Source organism: Musa acuminata, chromosome BXJ2-1 (assembly GCF_036884655.1).
Source record: "Musa acuminata AAA Group cultivar baxijiao chromosome BXJ2-1, Cavendish_Baxijiao_AAA, whole genome shotgun sequence".
NCBI classification, from domain to species: domain Eukaryota; kingdom Viridiplantae; phylum Streptophyta; class Magnoliopsida; order Zingiberales; family Musaceae; genus Musa; species Musa acuminata.
Window position 1 is genome coordinate 29,673,628 of NC_088338.1, and position 20,282 is coordinate 29,693,909.

General features: G+C 38.4%; 1 protein-coding gene across 1 annotated transcript in view; it reads right to left on the minus strand.

Annotated features, from left to right (window-relative positions):
* The window catches only part of LOC135599088 (ABC transporter A family member 1-like), a 78,437-nt gene that overhangs the window by 18,624 nt on the left and 39,531 nt on the right, over positions 1–20,282 (minus strand). The window contains exons 5-14 of the mRNA XM_065093818.1: positions 12,442–12,496; positions 12,292–12,363; positions 9,916–10,614; positions 9,596–9,774; positions 6,706–6,916; positions 3,484–3,567; positions 1,224–1,265; positions 1,054–1,150; positions 744–871; positions 553–657 (exon numbers count right to left, since the gene is read on the minus strand). Coding sequence (XP_064949890.1) covers positions 553–657; positions 744–871; positions 1,054–1,150; positions 1,224–1,265; positions 3,484–3,567; positions 6,706–6,916; positions 9,596–9,774; positions 9,916–10,614; positions 12,292–12,363; positions 12,442–12,496 — 1,672 coding nt within the window. The remainder of the gene's footprint in view (positions 1–552; positions 658–743; positions 872–1,053; positions 1,151–1,223; positions 1,266–3,483; positions 3,568–6,705; positions 6,917–9,595; positions 9,775–9,915; positions 10,615–12,291; positions 12,364–12,441; positions 12,497–20,282) is intronic.

The window sequence follows — 20,282 nt, forward strand, 5'->3', positions numbered from 1 at the left end:
GTGTGATTGGATCCTGGATTGTTTGTTGAATTATAATATTATTAATTTTGAGTTAGGTTCACACCTCCTGAATGAGAATTAAATTTAGGAGGCATGACAGGACTAGATGACAGAAAAGAAAATAAGCACAAATGGTTCCAGCACTTTCATTTCCGCATTATATCATAATTACATATAATCCAAAATTTTGGCTATTGAATGGTTGTTTGCAAATTGCAAGAACAGATCAAACCCTAGAGAATTGATCGGTTAGTTTCTTGAGCAAACACTAAAATTAGAATGAAACCTAAGGATTATATTTGAAAAACACAAAACTGAGGGTATCACTTTCATAGAAAGTCATTAAAAGAAGTGCCAAAGCCACACTATGCAAGAACCTAACTGATCTTGTTCTCTACACAAGAAAACTACGATCTGTTAAATTCCTACAAACAAGATGAATTAGTTAAATTTCTGCTGTATGAAACGGTAGACACCAGAAAAGCTCAAAAGATATAACTTTAGCGAAGATACTGCCAATTATTTTTTAAAAACCAGATAGACCTTACATACCTTTAGCAGAGAGTTTGCACTTTTAGTTGCATCCATAAGCCCCAAAACAAATGAAATGACCATGAGAACAAGCCCACTAAAAAAGTGAATCAGCAAAACCACATTCTGCATCAACAAGCAAATCAAAATATCTGATGTCTAAACTAGCATATAAAAAGTCTAGATGAATCACAAAAATATCTGAAATATACCTGGGCAATTGTGTGCTCAGAAAAGAAAAATGTAAGGCAGTATGTTGATGAACCAATTGCTAATCCATATTCCAAAAAGAGGACTATAGTTGGTAAGAAGCATCCAGTTCCAACAAACTGATTCAGATCTAGAAGCAAGATGGTTTGTTAAATGCTAGCAATTCTCTATAAAACAAAAGAAAAGCTCTAGAATGAAAAACATAATAAGATTGAAGCAGCAGAAATTTGGAAGGCCAGAACAAGAACTAGAAGAATAAACAATAGACAGGAAATTATTATCATGAAGTTCAGGAAGAGATTCATTACAGACCGAACATAAAAAATAGTATCACTGCAAGTGATGTCGGGAACAAGAAGCTGACGAAGTCCCATATGTATGTTGAAACCCAATAAGATAATACAGAAACCTGGGTAGAGGTCAATAAAAGTCAACTTGAGGAAACAGCAAATCAAGAAAATGACTATGATGTTTATTGATACCCCGCTAATTAACTGCTGGTGCTTTGCTTTGACTTCACGCTCCTACAACAATTTAAATAAGCACTCCCATCAGCCATCACAGTCAAAAATTGCAAAAGAGAAAAAGTAAGTGGAACATTGTTTACAGATTAAGATGATAGAAAAACACCTAACAATTTGTCAGACCTCAATTTTTAAGTAACCAGTTATCCTTACTTCGAACAGTTTCAATGTAGCAAAGTACTGGATCCTTGAAGTCTTTTAGCTACAAAACTGACCCACATTAAACAATAAAACGAAGAATTATGATGGACAAGACCCATATTATGTACACATTCAATAAACAGATATATCTGCTACATTAACCATTTTTTCATTTTTTGTTTATAGGTCCTTTGCATAATATTTCAATTGGACCAAAAAAGATTTAATTTAAATTGGACCCAGAAAAGATTCATTTCAAATTGGACCAAGAAAGGATTCAATATAACTTACTACTGAAAACTGTAGTGTTTCATTTCATCATACAGGAACACTAATCTTAACAGAGGATGTCTGTTAATGTGGATTTGAGTTGCCAGAGGATGTCCTGAGAAAGGATTCCACAGGTTTTTGTTGCCATTTAATGCTAATCAGGGTGTACCCTGCCACATTCTTCTAGCATAAAGGCATGGTAGTATAACATTGAGGTGGCACAATTCTTGTGCCAGATGTTAGGCTTGAATGACATAAGAAAACAATTCAAGGTGCAGCATAACTAAAATTTTGGTCCCATCTGCAAGGACACTTATGGTAATGGCTCTAGATGCATGCTAACACCATTATCCTCAAGCTGCCATCTATTATCATTCTCAAGACAGTAGTTCAAACTTCAAAGTTCAAACAGTTAAATATAACAAATTTCTAAACAACAAAGAAGTTACTGAATATGGTTCCAGAATTTCCCATGATTTACATAATTTACAAGCAACTTTTGAAGGTTTTAAGGATGAATACTAAAAAACACTTCAAACAAAAAACTTTGGCATGTTGCCTTCTCAAGAAACACCAAACATCAAGAGATCAGCAACTGTTAATTATCGCTACTTGCTAAAGCAATCAGCAGTTTGAAGGGCATGAAGAATAACAAAAATAAGCAAATGACATCAATGGAATGACCTAATATTCATGTATTTGAAGTTCCAAATTATGACTTGAAATAGTAAATTTTTCATTCAATTCCCAAAAAAGAAATTGCAATCAGAACAAGAGATAATTTTGATTGACAAGATATTATTAACTGAAAAGAAAAAAAAATTGGTCTATGGTTTACAAATGGCAAACAAACTAGGAGCTCAAAAATAATCCAGCAATAGGTCCTAGTGTCCTACTAAGTTGTGGATACATAGAATATAGGCGAACAAAAATGTTAAGATTTGTCAACAAGTTATAAAGCATATCCTGTGTAGTTATAACATTTACATCCAAAAAGTAGCTCCTAAACTATGAATACAATCTTTTTACTATCTTAGGAGTTACTCTTTGTTGCTAACATTCTTTGCTATCTTATGGCATGAATCATCCTTTATTTGGCCTAAGTTATAATGGTGACTGAGTGAAAATTTGACATGATTTACGAACATCAGCTAAATACTGGAAGAAACAACAGTGGAAAAGTAAAAAGATTGTTGATTGGCATAATCCATATAGAATCCATCTAAAGTGCTAGTTGCAAACTGATCTACAAATAACAACACAATCAAGGATTAAACACTACTCTGATACTGATTTTGGTAACCTATCCAACGGGTATGGTACTGATATATCTAAAAGTAGTATTACACCAACCTGCATCATCCAGTATCATTGAATAAAATAATAAAAAATCAAAATGAATGGGCATTGTATCAGGTATTGAACTATACGATCTGATACCAATACTTGGTCAGAATGATAAACCCCGAAAGGTACATACCAAATCAAATATGTGCCAACCCGAGTAGTATTTTAAATTCTTGGACAAAAACTATGATTTGACAAAGTAGCCTTAAGTATTAGAATCATACAAAGTAAATGTGCCACATCTGGTTCAAAACTCCTAACACTGAAAGCACCAGTTGAATGCTAGGTAAGACAATGTGGCAACAAAATTTGGTTTCCAAGACTGTACGGAGATATGCATAGACATTGAAAAACATATGGAGAGTCCACATATTTTTTTAATATACATGCATGAGGCTAAATATGGAACCTAACAGAATCATGTTAAATGTTAAAGAGTATAAGCTAAAAGAGATCTCACCTTAACTATTGTAACAGCAAATGACGCTGGGATGAAAGAAAAGGCAATATTGACAATGATTGAAGCAGAGAATGCATCCAAATCCTAGAGATAAGATGGAAAAACATCAATTCTCTCATGATAGAAATCTAGAACCAATTTAAGTGGGAGCATAATCACCTCTTCAATTGAATTAGTACATGACTCATTAATCAAGTAAACAAATTAAATGAAAAAAATAAATGCAGTCATTCATCACATCCAAGATAACAAAGATGAAACAGAAAAATAATGAGTAAAGTTGGTTGTCTTGACATATGCTCATTATGGCTCAACAGAACTAGTGTGTCATGCTGCTGTTTTTTTCTGTGGGGGGCATGGCCAAGATGTTTAGATATATATTCATTTGTTCCTTGGCCATCTGCAAAGATGAATAAAGGAGCTAATCTTATGCTGCTGAATGAAAAATAAACAGAAAACCTAGAGATAATCATCTTACATTGCTTAAATTAGAAGAAAAAAACAAAATCAAGATAAGTTCTTCCTCATGACCTATGCATTCTTCCCTTCTTTCAGTAATGAATTCCTCTATCATAATCCCTATCTTGTTCCCTTCTATTGCAACGATCATTTACTTAGTTGATAAACTCTGGATATGATTTTGATTCTAGAACAGCATCTGATTGAAAAAAAGTTGTCTCTTCTTTTGTTATAACTTTGTATTTATGTAACAACTTGCATATAAAAATTGAACTGAGATGAACATTGATTTAGTAGGCCTTTAATCTGCTCAGATAAAAGTAGCAGTCAAAAAATTACTGCCCTAATAATCGTGTCAGTTTAGTAGGTTATTTCAGGATTTAATCTTGAGACTGGCGAATTATTATCCAAAAGATACGAAAGAGCTTATTTCTATTAATCACCTGAACAACTAAAAATTCACAGATATTTTCCCTTATCAGCAATACTATGTAGCTCACTCTTTCACTGGCACTGATATAAAAAGCAGGTGTTTACATACACCTAGGGCAATAATAGGAAAAAACAAGGAATCCAATTTCAGTTGTTTCACTCAGTAGGGTCTGTTATTTACCTGTCGACCTAAAGAACGGTACCATACAACATATGTTGGTAGTGGTATATACTTGTATATATATTTTTTGATACAACACATCAAGGTATAGAAGACTGCTCAGTATTTACCCATTTCGACCAACAACCAGCACTTGGACCGGGTAATTTGGTCCAATTTTGTATGAAACTTATATTTTTTTCACAGATATAATTGTGTTTTCTTTATATTACTTAACCTGAAAAACCATGTCCCATGTTCCTCTATCCCTCTGGACCCTCTCTTGCTTCGCCACTATGTCGTGTACAGCAGTAACAAGTCTACGATGCAGCACCTTCAGTTGTAAATAGTTAGGCCAATGGTAGCCCAACAACCTCATTTTGCATTATCATGTTCAGTTTTTGTTGTACATGTACAAGGAATGTCATATCACAAATTAGACCTGTATCGTTCACTAGCTGAATCGAATCGTACCAATCAAGGAGGTGGTCAACGAAGAGGAGGAAGATGAAGGAGAGGATGTTGTGGAGGAAGTGAAAGGAGGAAAAGGAAGGAGGAGGAAGAGGAAGGAGGAGAAGAGGAGGAAGCGTACTTGTGAATGGCAGGTAGCAGGCGACAACAGGCCTGTCGACGATAGCCTGTTGAAGAGAAACATGAAGGGTTCACATTCGAGGCGAAGAGGGCTCGCGAATGTGAGTTCTAATGTTTGTTTCTAGATTTTTTTTAATGGTCCAGAACAAACCGCTCAAGAAGAGGGCGGTCCGCATCATGAACTGGTACATACTGCTTGTTTCATACCGATCTGGATAAAACGTCAATGTACGTGCAGTTTGCATAGGTTGTTATATTCTCTATCAATAGTTCCAGGCCAAAATTAACCCTGCAGCCAATGGCATAGAAAGGATTTTTTTGTGTGTTGTTGCAGCATAAAATCTCAGCCATCTCAGCACCTTGAAATGCTTGAATGACACCAAGCTAGATGGGAGCTCCAAGATAGCAGTAGGAGAGCTTCTGATAATCTATGAGCCTAGTAGTTGTATGTTCTTGCAAGCATAAGACTCTGTTGAGCTCTCCGACACTTAGGACTCTATTGGGCTCTCAAACTACTATCATTCAGAGCTACAGTTAGCTTACTTTGGCTTACAATCTTTCCCTATGTTCAATTGTTTGTTAGTGTGTTTTGCTGGACAACAATAGCACATCATTCGCCTCTTCAACTAACTGTTTTCTATTTCATAGGTCCTTAGTTATCCGTTCTATTTCATAGGTCCTTAGTTATCCGTAAAGGGTCAGAACTAGGTGAATTCTTTGCAAGCAAGCATCTCTAGGATGCCTCACGATTCAAGCAAATCCAACTAAGCACGTAATAGCCTGATGTCTAGCTAAGCAAGTGCCGATGCCAAATGCCTTGCCACAGTTCCTTGCATCGCCACCATGGCTTCTTTCTCCATCTCCAAGACTCCACCTCCTCCTCTCCAGCTCCTCCTCCTCCCCTCTTCTCTCCCTATTTCTCTTTGGTCAGTGTTTTTTGTCAGTACGTACCCTATGGGTCTCAGACCAAAACTTGAATCCTTACAACATCATATGTGTAACCAGTTACTAAAACCAATATTAGTCTGAAATCAAATTTGTCAGAACTCAGAAGAGTATCAAATATTTCTTTGATTAAAATTAAAATATTTTACTCGAACCATGAAATATTATCATATTTGTTTAACTTTATTCAGGAACTAAGACATTGATGCTGAGTGACTTGAGTTTGTTTCACAAAGAAAACAGAATTGAAATGGATAGAAAACTTCATTTTTCAAAATATGATACAAAAGCCAGCTCAATGCTATGAGGAAGTGTCAGTTAAAACTCAAAAAGTTAAACAATAATTAATACAAGAATGTAAGTAGACTATAGCGTACAGTTGTAGACAACTTTCAAGGTGAAGATAAATTAAAAATGAAGGCAGCCATGTCATGAACATATCCATTGCTGTCCACTAGATTAAGGAGATTCTTAATATTATGGTCTTTCATATTAACTTAGAGATCATAAGTTTCTGATTTAGTTTCTAAAGAGTACAACCTGTATAAATGAAAACTACTTCATTTCACAGAAAGCAATCTACATAACCAACATAACATGGGAGCAACATTGATAGATAAAAGAAAGATGCGTACATGCCGTTGTGACCGCTGTGATATTGTCATTGGCAAAGGGTGATTACGAGTTTGAATCATTAAATGTTCATTACCAGTTGCCATTTTTAAAATTGCAGCATTCATCAAATTGATATATGTCGGAGCTGCATGTTGACAAGAACTGTTGTGAAGCACTGTATATCCGACACTACCATCATTTTTCTGATTGTCCATTACGACAGCACCGTACCTTGAAGGAATTAAGATTATATCAATGTAAATATGAAAGCAAAATATTGTTCCAAGATCATGGACATAAAAAACTGAATATGATGCCACAGGCTACAAAGAACCATGTAGTCTCAGTCTGAGATAATATTTTATAAGAGAATTCAGAACTAATATAACCTAGCCTGTCATTAAAGAACTAAAAGTATTGAAGAGGATAACAACATAACTCATACAATCAATACATATGAATAATATTTAGAAAATATCAAGTTACTTAATTCTTCCAGTTCCAGGGAGTGAAGAATTTAAGTCAGCTTTTGCAAATAAAGATCATCACAAATTGTCACAATCTATAGACTCTAATACCTCATATCTTGAGTTTATTTGTCACCATCACCAGTCCCAAACTAACTTTTAACAAGCTTTAATCCTCACATCAAGACTAGTCAATACACAGGAGCATTGAGATATTTCAAAGTTCAAATCATACGTGAGATAGAATTTATTGGTCCTTGGTTGACAAATTTGCAGACGAGACATTGATCCTTGGTCTAATTCCACTTAGGGTTTCCAAAGACTGCTTGAAATTTAGAGCATACACTAACTGGTGTAGATCTCATGTGAACTAACCAACTTTCCAGAGGATAGTTCATTATATATGAATATTATCATCTTCCTGGTCTAGTATTTACGTTCTCCTTTTATGTTACTAGACTCTACTATCAATCTACATGCACAAATAAAGACACAGGAACACATTCACAAACAATACTTGCGTGCACTCACACAGGAACACACACAACAGAACAAAATACTATAATAAAGAAGTTATTTACCGAAGAACATTTTCATCAATAGTTATCTTGAGACAATCTGAAGTTTCTATATTGCCACACCTGAGATATCCATAAGGATTTATCAGGATAAATTGAAAAGTTATGCTCCAATTTGTTCTGCAATCTGATCCAAGAGTTTTAGAATATAGTGGCCATGTGGTATGATCCCCGCGCAACTTGGATCTTACAAATTGTACCACAGTCCCTTTTTTCTTCATAATTTTTTATAATATTTTCCTTAATCAGAAAAAAAAAGGTACATGCTCACAGGAAGTTGTGAAGAATATTCTTTTACTACATCTCAAACAATGAGTTCCTTGGTGCTCCAATTTTAATGTTTTATGGGGCAATTCTTTTTCTGTTTTCAATCTGAAATTCAAGAGGAAAAAAAGAACAGTACTAAACAGAAATAGGCTTGGAGCAAGGACAGTCATGTAGGAGGATATTAGCTTGAATAGAAATTCTAATTATGTGCTAGCAATTGTAGAGTGAATTTGTATACAAGATTGTGTCAACACCAATATATTTAAAACAGTGATATTATGATAACATAGAAGATCACAACCTGATGACTCTTCAGGGCTTTATGTAGGCACTATCATTCAAACTGCTCAAAAAGAGGAACTAAGGTGTCCTTTCGCTGGCCTTGAAATTCATATACATATACATATACATATAAACACACCTTACATATACTCACATAAGCATATTCAAGTAGATGTTTTAAAAAGTTCGAATCATACATACCATGAATATAGAATTGTAGTAAAAATATAACTACAAAAAAAATGGAATTGAAAAAAAAAACTATCCAAAATACACTAGAGAGTAGAGACTCGAGACTAACTAAAATCATATACATGTCTTTCCTACAGGGGTTCAATGCTCAGATCCTTTCAAATACAAATCTTCAAGCAATTATCTGGAAACAAAAATTAGAAGAGAGCACCAAAGGAGTTCCTTTTTATTTAGCGAAGAAGAGACCATGAAATCAAGTTTATGTGCCAGTAAACTAACCTATATCCAATAAAAGCACAGGAGAGAAAGCAAGGTGCACCTTGGCCAACCCAGGGAGAATTCCTGTCCCTAATCATTTCATTCTAACATGGTCTAAGACTCTACAATAATGAACTTTATGTGCCAGTAAGCCTGCAATGTACCTATCTGATCAAGGTCTTATATGCCGGCATACTGCAGCAGAAGTCCAGTTTTGACCAAGGTTTACTATTTTACTAACTTTTTTGATTGGTCTGAGTGGTACCAACTACCAAACACCAATACCATACCAACTGGCATGTACCAGTCCGAGTGAGGTCCAATACCTTTTTTTTTTTTTAACATGGCATATAAATGCTTGACAAGAAAAAGTTCAGGCCAACATAGTCATGCTTGTATGAAGGAAATAAAAGATTGTGAATGTTGTATTCTGATTCAGTACAACATATAAAATACATGGTAGAATAACCTTTTCATCCAAAATGAGAAACATTACCAAGAATCCAGTTCAACTGATATATTTCAAACAAAATGAAATGATTTTTACTGATTGTAAATCATGAATAATTATTTTATTATTCCAGACAGTAAGAAAAACAAAAAAGATAATACGACCAGAAATATTTCAATCATTAATAAAACAGGTATAGTGATATGGACTCTGCATATTACAGGCAGGGAAGTCAAACAGGCATAGTGTTATAACTAAATGTAAAAAGTGCATTGAACTCTGCATGACTCAGAAAGTCAAACAGAAGCCTGTACTTATGATGATTGATCTGATTGACTTAAATTAATCTGATTCTTAAAATCATATTCACTAGGCTGGATAAAACCTATTTTAGCAGAAAAAAAGTCCTCTGTACCTCGACTGATATGATTCATTAAAACTAGTAATTAGGTACTCGCTCATGGAAAGAAGAGCAGGGCCCAATTGTGGCCCTGCTGCTTCAATAGCATCAGCTAATATCTTTTCAGAATCAGGAAACCTGTAGGACCTTGGCTCCTGTTTTTGTATCCAACCACCATGAACATGAGATGCAACCTACAAGATTATAATATATTGGACTAAGCAGAATTCCCTGAAAAAAAGTACATAAATCACAGAAAAATATTTTTTAATTGCTATATTATACAGAGGAAAGTTTACAACATAAAATCATGCTTTCCCCAACATAAAATAAACCTTCTCAGCAATGGATAGAGAGAGATTGAATGGGATAGGTCCTCCACCACCACCACCATTTAGTAAGGGATTGAAATATGATGTTGTTAAGGTGATAGAGTACTGATCAGGATGTGGCTTAATTTTTAGAAAAAGCAAACCAAAGAGTAAAAACAAAGCCGGAATGAACAGCTGGAAGATAACTGATCTTCTATCTCGACGACAATATATTGCCCTTTTTATGAGGAGAGCTTTGGAATGTTGCCAAAATATAGACCTTGGAATCAAGCCACAACTACAAAACTTGAGAGTAAATAATGTGACGAAACCACATGCTGCATCAAATATTGAAGTGCATATTCTTCCCAGAGTAGCACATATCCATCTGACAAACTTGAGATGAACTCCAAATAGAAATTTAGAATTTGGTGATTTTGTAAGTGTATAGGTAGATGCTTCAATAATTGTATTCATAGATCCAGTACGAGATATGTAATAACCATTCTCATCATCTTCATGAAAGTTATCTCCTGATACTCTCAAGAAAACCTCCTCCAAAGTTGTAACAGAGATACCATAACTTTCAATGCCCTGACAAAAACTAGAGCAGCTTTCCTGATACTTGCTTGGTCCTCTAATGTAGTTTTCAATCTCACGAAACATATTCTCAAACGAAGTAGATGATGCAAGAGGTAGTCTGAAAGATATTTCTGTACCTACCTGAGAAATAAAATGAAACAATGCTCATACATCATATACAGCTTAATTCTTCTCAGGGAATAATACAGAATATAACAAAGTGAAAATAATACAAATTGTCTTCTGAAATATAATTTATCCAGAAAAGCAAGCTAAAAGATTGTCATAAATTGCAGTCTCAAAATTTGTGTCCAATAATTATCTAGGTGAGAAATGCTTCAAGGATAGTTCACCACAGTCCGTAAAGCTCAATTCACAACCAAGCATATAGGCCAAAGACATCCATGAACTATGGCCATGGATAAGTACCAAAGGCAAAATAATAGTTTTTGGACAGGTTAGATTTAGAGCACTTAAACTAAGATTGCAAAATGCTCAATTTTCTAATACCAGTGAAAATCACTTAATCAATCTGATTATACTAACTATAAATAATATGAGAATATTATTTGCCCATAAACAATCACATGCACAAACAGTGCGCCAAAACATGAATGTGCAAAGCAGGGTTCTCAATTTCGATGTGTACCATCTGTATCGGACAGGCAGTACATACCAATCCGAGAGGATACTGGTATGCGGACCACCCTCTATTGGGCGGTACCAATGTTTTGACCCCGTATTGGGCGATACAACGCCTATACCAGGCGGTAACAATCGGAATCTGACTGTTACCGAGGGTATCGGTCGGTACGCCCTGGATTTCGATCATTACCGAGGTGTACCGGTCGGTACACCTTAGATTTCGACCGTTACCAAGGCATACCAGTTGGTATGCCCCGGTATTTTTGGACCATTACCTCCAAATATTTTTGGAGGATTTTTAACTCTTTTTGGGCGTACCACCAGTATGCCTCGGTATATCGATACGACCGAAATTGAGAACCTTGGAGCAAAGTACTACTTCAAGTCCAGTAACCTAGCAAACCTTTGACACATAGTCAAGTAGAGTTGTGTCAACATGATTTGCGCTTGGATCTTATAAGTGAAACATAAAATGCCCAACAAATATAATTCATTAAGAGAAAACAGTGTACTCATACAAGAAGATAATGTTTAACCATATTCCATATGTTATTCCAACATATTCAAATGGTAATCTGCCAATGCTGGTTACCAATCAAGTGCATACAAGCAGCTCTGAAGTATATTTATGTTTATACAAGCTTCAGGCTTGATTACTAATATGTGAGCTGTCAATACTGGATAGTTTCAACATGAGCTGATCTATCAAACATTTTCCAATTCCATAAGTTAACCTCCCAATGTATGTCTCCAAATATAGATATCAAGAAAATTTTGGCTTGACTGAGGTAGTGTTAGCATGGCATGACAAAAGTAGGATAACACGATAAGCTGGGAAGTGCTAAGAAAGAAAAGAATTTATTTAATATTTTAGTTATAACCCACATAAATGGTTGAGACACCCTAAGAAAGAAGTAGACATGTAAAATCCAAATTTTTAGATGACCAAACACTACTTAGTGATTTATATATTGATTCTGCAATCTTTGAACATCAATCACTTCACAGCATAATTTAGAACATTTTCAACATTTTGCCATAGTAAAAGCAAGGAAATTAGTTCAGGTTCATTAACCATATGCATAAATCTTTTCCACTAACAACATGAAGCACAAACAGAAAGTGATCTATCAGATGACAAAACCATGAAAGTTTTAGAGTAAGAAAATTTACATTTGACAAGCATGTAGCAGTTGGAACATGACGATGGACAATATCAGTAGCTACAGAGACACCAGGAGAAGTCTGCATAATAAGGGAGAATAATTTTGTCAGACAACAAGGGCAGGACTAAAATGATGGAGAAATTAAAGAATCACAAACCTGGACTATTGTGAGTGTATAACCAACCCCGTATCTGTGCTTTAAGAAAAGGGAACTACCAAAAACATAAAATTATGTTAATAAGACTCAAAGCTAAAACTGATAAAAGCAGTCACACTGTGTAAAAATTTTTAAAAGATAATTAGAACAAAGAAATAGAAACTGTTGGCCCTTGGCTTAAACTTTGTTAAAAGAACCAATAGAAACGACATCAGAGGCAATCTGAGTCCTTTTAACATAACTTAATAGAGGAAACCAAAGTTAATTAACACAAGGACTTTGTAGAACAAAGTTATTTGAACTTGTGCCAACAAACTAAACTTAAATATAATGCAAAACACCAAGGCAAATGCATAAAGAATTAAGTTTATTTTAGTTATTTATAAATGACTTATCAATTTTTTACAGAATTTAAATGCGAGTGTTCAATTATTTAGTGACTATCACTAAGAAAAAGGAAAGCATACTTATTCAAAGAACCTCAATATTAGATTTAAACTCCACATGGGCATGCTTTTTATTCAGGAGTTGTTTCATTGCCTACAACTAGGTTGTCCAGTTGGTGGTGTCAATTGCATACATTTTACCTGTCATAGGAGCTAGAAAATATAAATAATGTTTAATTTTGTAGAAATTTCTATATTTGATATGACAAGGAATAATCTAACCCCACCAATTTGCAGAATTACCATAATAAGCTGCACTGCTTGCAGCTAGTGAAATAGTTACTGTATTTGAGGGTGCAGGTGACCAGAAAGCTGATTGGACAATTACCGACAGACATTTATAGTTGCCTGCAATTATATTTATATACATATATAGATTCAAGTGACAAAACATCCCTTAAAACATCCCATAAATTTAGTATTCAAATTTATGAGCATGTAAAAACCTTGTCATTACCCAAAAGAGATGTGAACTGTGAAGCATCTTCACAAATCATCATCACATCAATGCATGGCATGATGCAAAATCCATATTGAACTGATGCTAACAAAAAGGCTAGTATAGTATTATATGATTATAGATTATCATATTAGAATATAAGAACAATTTGGGGAAACAGTTAAGAGTTTGTTTATAGAATGATTATGAAGAGACTACTCATTTTTTTACAAGTAAATGGTAAATGGATGGACGACATGATCTAGGGAGATTGACAACAGCAGATATAAACCTTGTAATACATGAAAAAAAGAATAAAATAAAATTCTGCAGCCATAGACAAGAATGAAATAAAAGTGTTATAGATGTAGAAAATGATATCTAGTCTGATCAGTGCTTGTGCCCCTCAAATAGGACAAGAATATGAGAAATTGTAATAAAACATCAATGGAATTATTTAATGAGTACCATAAGTGAAAAGGATATAACCCCAGAAGATTCACATGGTGACAAAAGGAAAGGGCAATACAAATTTAAAGTAGTGCATAAAGGTCATATTTATAGAGACAAAAATGTCGTGAAGTTAAGGTTTTAGAGTTTGCTATATCTTCTAATACATTATTGTCAATATTCACTTCAATAAAAGAAATGAGGATTTGTTACATGAGTGGGTCTCTCTAGCAGCTATAGTGATGCAAAATTAGACATGTACAATGGAGTTGCGACTATTGTGAGGATTGTGTGGGTTTTTAGCCTCTCACTATAAACTTGTATCTACTCTTCGATTTCAGTTTTTATCTTTGCACACTAACAGATGAACTTACAAGACATATACAATATAAACTTCCATGGTGTATGTTGTATACTAGTGATATTGTTCCAAATGTCAAGAGTATATGATTAATGTAGTTGGTTTCTAGCTATAAACAAAGACTCCTGACAAAGACCTGAAATTTTCTCTTTTGTATACTCAGGACAAATTATTAGTTCGATACAAGTTGAACGAAAAGTACTGAACAATGAGGTTATATGTAGAGAAACAAATGGATTCATGAGAAACATACTGCCTAACAAAATTAAGAACATATTAGTAACATTAGGTCTTCTAGAATAATAAAAATCAAGAGGGCCCTATAAGTACTGAATTTTGGAAATGGTGCTAAAAAATAAGCCAAAAATTGAAAAAATAACTCTAGTTCAGGGTTCTTTGACTCCTGAAGTCACAATTCACATGTAGTCGAAAGTTGCAACTTTATGATAAGTTACCGTTGATAACCATTTGAACCTAGTACTCAGTTTTTAAAAGCAGTCTAGGCAGCTGCTTATATTGCAGCATATGCATATGCTGCTATATAAATTCATTGCATAAGGCTTATGCAAGTCAAATATGGAGTCTAACTACATACGTGACATATGCAGTTATATAAAGATGTATATTTTTGCAGGCGCTTATGCAATCCAGATAACTTGAAAATCCAGTCATATATTGATTTAAACTTTAACCTCATTGCTTTTAAATTTATGGTTTAAAATACAAGATGGAAGGTCCATAGTGTCTTTCTGACATTTTGCAATCTGACCAAGCACCAATGACAACCTATAAAACTTGGTACCACTTGCTATTCCGCTCAAGTTATTGTTTTTGTTCATTTTTAGTGATATCAGGTGGTACAAGTTGGTATATTAGTTGGTATCTTAGTTTCATACTCATCCAACATTGAAAACATTATCCAAACCAAGGACTGTTGCACCACCCAATATGGTATGAAATGGGCAGCATCAGCGATTTAAAAAGGCTCTCGGGCGCTCGCCTAGGCGCTCGGGCGAGGCGAGGCGAGGCCCGAGCGCCTCGCTAATCTTCTAGGCGGCGCGCTTCAAAGAGGCGCCTGGGCGCTCGCCCGAGCCCAGGCGCTGGGCGCTTCGAGCGAGCACCTGGGTTAACCAAGGCGACCGAACCAGGATTTTAGGTCTGGTTTGTTGAATCTCGGATTTTGATGATGAAATCAATTGATGGGTTAATTGATCTAATCCATATTATTGAGCTAAGTGTGCAGGATTAACTACGATAACCAGAAAACACAAAGCAAGAATACCGGAGTCAAGATCGATGGACGTTTAAGAGTCCGAAGAATCATCGGAGATGCTGCCGGAACCAACCGAGAAGAAATCGGGAACCTATCGGAATTTTCGGAAGTTCGCCGAAGAGATCGTCGGAGGTTCACGGAGATCACTGAGAAGGCTCGGCTACTCGTTAAAGTCATCACAAGATCGGGAGCTTGATGGGAGTCCGTCGGAAGAAGCTCGTCGGAAAGCTCGCCGAAACAAGACTCGACATTCGCGGTTGAAAGCTTGCTTAGGATGTGTTTTTGTTATGTAGTTCACTTGTAATTAGGATTAGGATTAAGAGATAATCCTATATCCTGGTTAGGGGCAAACTGGGCCCAAAGTCAGATTTGGTTTGGGCTAAAATTAAGCCAAACCAATGAATCGGAGAGCCAGGCGGTGAAACCGCCTGGCTGGGCGGTGAAACCGCCCAGCACCCGAGAGCTGGGCGGTGACACCTCCTTGACTGGGCGGTTGCACCGTCCAGCACCCGAGCGCTGGGCGGTTGCACCGTCCAGCACCCGAGCGCTGGGCGGTGGCACCGCCTGGCTGGGCGGTGGCACCTCCAGCACTGGGAACCCTAAGATAATTCAAATTTTGAAGCCCAAAATTTAAATCCTCTTGAGGCCTATAAATACCCCTCAAATCTCAGCTGAGGTTACAACTTTTGAGAAGCATTTTGATTGAGAGAAAAGTCTTAGAAAGTCTTAGCAAGTCTTGTTTTCAATTTGCTAGAGAGTTCTCCTCCTCCTTTCTTATTGAAAATTTGTAAGAGGTTGAGCTGCTTGTAAAAGGTTGTAAGAGGGGTGTTTACCCTTCCATTTCAAGAGACTTGCTAGTGGAAGGTGGGAGCCTCATCGAAGAGGGGCCTCGCAAGTGGAGTAGGTCATTTGACCGAACCACTCTAAAATCGGCGTAATCTCTGGTTTGCATTTCATTATTGTCATTTACATTACTGCAAATCTTCTTACTGCTTTAGTTCCTTATTACCCTTGCTGCGCAACTTTAAGAATACGCTTTCAAGTTAAACTTTTCAAGTTCCGTTCTTATCGTACGAAAGATTTTTCTAAAACCGAAGTTTTAATCCGCTGCACTAATTCACCCCCCCCCCCTCTTAGTGCCGCTCCAATCCTAACATGGTTCGGTCCTGATTCGGTCTCCGGTGGTTAGTTGGTTCAATCGAACCAACTAAAACCGATATCAGTGACAACCCAACCCTAACCCTCGTTGTCGTTGCCGCTCCCGATCCTAATCCCGCTGCTTGCCGATGTTGCTGCTCGCAAACGCTGCCGTTGTCGCCGCTCGTGCCTCCCGCTGCTCGCTACTGTCGCTGCTCGCAAACGCTGCCGCTATCGCCACTCGCCGTTGCCGCTGCCTCCTTACACTCTGACCACTACCGTTTCCTCTTTTCTCAGTCAACAGGTTCAGCACCCCCTTACACTTCCTTGTTCTCCTTCTGTTAACAATATATAGTATACTGTTAATAGTTTACTGTATACTATTAATATTATTAGGTTTATTTAAAATTATTAATTTTTAATACTATTAATAGATTAATAATATATTATTTTAATTTTAATACTGTTAATTTTCATTTATTTGAAATTATTGTTAGGTTTCAAGATAAATGGCAAGTGTATAGAACAACTCAATAGAGTCTCCAATGGCAACAAAAAAAGATTCAATTAAGATGATTTATGTGAAAATAACGATAATATTGATTACGATGAATGACTTTGATATAAAATTTTATTGTTTTGAATTTTGAAACTTTTTGTTAATGTGACATTGTGATTTTGTATCTTAGATTTTCTTAATTTAATAACATATTTTAATTTTAAATTTTAAATAATTATATTTATTAATTATATTATATATTTTTATATTTTAGCGCCTCGCTTCGCTCGGGCTAGCGCCTAGCGCCTCGGGCGTTTTTGGATCTTGGCGCTTTTTGGCGCCTAGCGCTTTTTAAATCACTAGGCAGCATGCACCAGTCCCGGTCTGCCAACTGACCAATATATTGTCACGAACGGTCATCGCGCACCCACATCAACTCCGTTCAACGAACCGTTCGTCGCTCTCGTCTACATGTACAGTTACTTGGCAACTTGTTTTTGCCTTGGTTTTGAGTCATTTTGCTTGTAAAAATGTAAGTTTGAACAAGCTGCAGCGTTACAAAGCGACCGCTCACCGAACCAAGCAAAACAGCCCCAAAACAACTTCGTTTTCGTGTGCCGCGGGCTGATTTCTGGAATCTGCCTCCGCTCGCCAAAACGACAACCATCTCAACCCCTTTGAACCCCCCGAGTGGCACAGGGCTGGATGGGGCTTCGGTATAGTACCGGGCGTTGAACACTCATTCGCAAGTTCGTACGTTGCCTTGACGGGAACTTGTTGTCGCGTCCGGGACTCGGTGAGCAGCTGTTTATGGGCTTGCAGCTGTTCGTTCAACCTTCTAAAGCCCTTGTTTTTCCCCTCTCCCTCTTTTCTCTTGTGCACGCAAGGTGCTCGCTGAATTGCTTGTAAAGCTTCCCCTTTTCGCGAGACTTCGGGACTTGTCCGTTGCTCGTTCTTTCGAACTAATCAACTTTCTCTTTTACAGGTCCTTCGGGACCTGCGAGAGGTTGCAAGTGGGCTGATCTTTACGGAGCAATATCACAAGGGCGAAGCGCGACTTAGGCAACGCAAGCTAAGTTCGCGTCTTGGCCGCAAGGGTGCCTCACGCCTTAGGCAATTCTAGCTAAGGCCGTGACATTGTGGTATCAGAGCGGGCAAGCACTTTGAGCGAGCAGCGAAGGAACTTCGCAACTTCGCCATGGCAAAGCATCGTGGCAAATCAAGCAAGACGGGGCAAGCCGGACCCTTGCCCCAAGCAGCCGCAGGTGGGCTGCATGTGCACACTCGCTCTCATGCTGTTGGAGCCGCTCAAGTGATTGAAAAAGTTGGCTACTCTCCGCCAGTGATTGAAAAAGGTGCTCAGGCGCTCGCCTAGGCGCTCGGACGAGGCGAGGCGAGGCGAGGCCCGAGCACCTCGCTAATCTTCCAAGCGGCGCTCTTCAAACAGGCGCCGCTTGGGCGCTCGCCCGAGCCCAGGCGCTGGGCGCTTCGGGCGAGCGCCTGGGTAAACCAAGGTGACCGAACCAGGATTTTAGGTCTGGTTCGGTCCTGGTTCGGTTGGTTAGTTGGTTCAATCGAACCAACTAAACCGATATAACCCTTACCCAACCCTAACCCGCCGCCGCTGCCACTCCCGATCCCGTTCTCGCTGCTCGCCGTTGTCGCTGCTCGCAAACGCTGCCGTTGTCGCCACTCGCGGTTGTCGCTACTCGCAAACGCTGCCTCTGTCGCCGCTCGCGCCTCCCGCTGCTCGTCGCTCCTATCGCCGCTCGCCGCTGTCGCTGCTCGCAAACGCTGCCTCTGTCGTCGCTCGCGCCTCTCGCTGCTCGCCGCTCCTGCTGCCGCTGCTCATCGCTATCACTGCTCGCCGCTATCGCTACTCGCAAATGCTGCCTCTGTCGCCGCTCGCGCCTCCCGCTGCTCGCCGCTCCTGCTCCCACTGCCGCTGCTCGCCGCTGTCGCTACTCGCAAATGCTGCCTCTGTCGCCGCTCAAGCCTCCCGCTGCTCGCCGCTCCTGCTCCCACTGCCGCTGCTCGCCGCTGTCGCTGCTCGCAAACGTTGTCGCTGTCACCGCTCGCACCTCCCGCTGCTCGTCACTCCCGCTCCCTTTCCCGCTGCCGCTGTCGTTGCTCGCCGCTGCCGCTATCGCCGCTTGCCGCTGCCGCTGCCACCACTCGCCGCTGCTTCCTCGTTTCTCAGTCAGCAAGCTCAGTATATAGTATACTATTAATATTAACTTTATTTGAAATGATAATTTCCAATACTATTAATAGATTTTCTTAATTTATTAGCATATTTTTATTTAAAATTTTAAATAATTATATTTATTAATTATATTATATATTTTTATATTTTAGCGCCTCGCTTCGCTCTGGGGAGCGCCTCGGGCGTTTTTGGACCATGGCGCCTTTTGGCGCCTAGCGCTTTTTAAATCACTGCTCTCCGCGAGCAGAGGAAGCGCAATCTGGAGAGCTAACTGGGAAAAAGAGTCACAAGGAGAGACTCACAACGGCGGAAACCCGCCTAGATGTTTTCGAAGCGAGCGTGGAGGAACTCTACCATGGCTAACAAAGACTTGTCGAGGTAGAGAGCTCGCAAGAGGAAGGGGAGTCCAGGATCGACAAGGTCGAGGCCCTAGTCGACCAACTGTCAGATGACACCAAGGACTCTGTGTAACACCTGCAGGAAGTTGTGGCGGAACTCACTTCAAGGGTGACAATACTCACTAGAGCACTAAATGCGGGAGGAAGCAACACCCGCGTTGCACCACCACAAAATTTAAGGGCACCCAAGCCTCATGGATATGGAGGGGCCAGAGATGCCAAAGAGCTCGAGAACTTTCTGTTCGACATGGAACAATACTTTCGAGCCACGAGGCCCGATTCTGAAGATACCAAAGTTTCTATAGCAACAATGTATCTGAACGGAGATGCAAAACTTTGGTGGCGAACTCGCTGGGAGGAGATCCAACAAGGTTGGTGTCGGGTTGACACTTGGGAGGACTTGAAGCAGGAGTTGAGAACTCAGTTCCTACCGGAGAACACAGAGTTCGTCGCAAGAAGGAAGTTGAGACAACTCCACCAGAGTACCACCATCCGAGACTATGTGAAACAATTTTCTGCACTAATGCTGGATATACAGGACATGTCCGAGAAGGACAAGTTGTTCAGCTTCCTCGATGGTTTGAAGCCATGGGCTCAACAAGAACTAAATCGAAGGAATGTTACCGATGTGG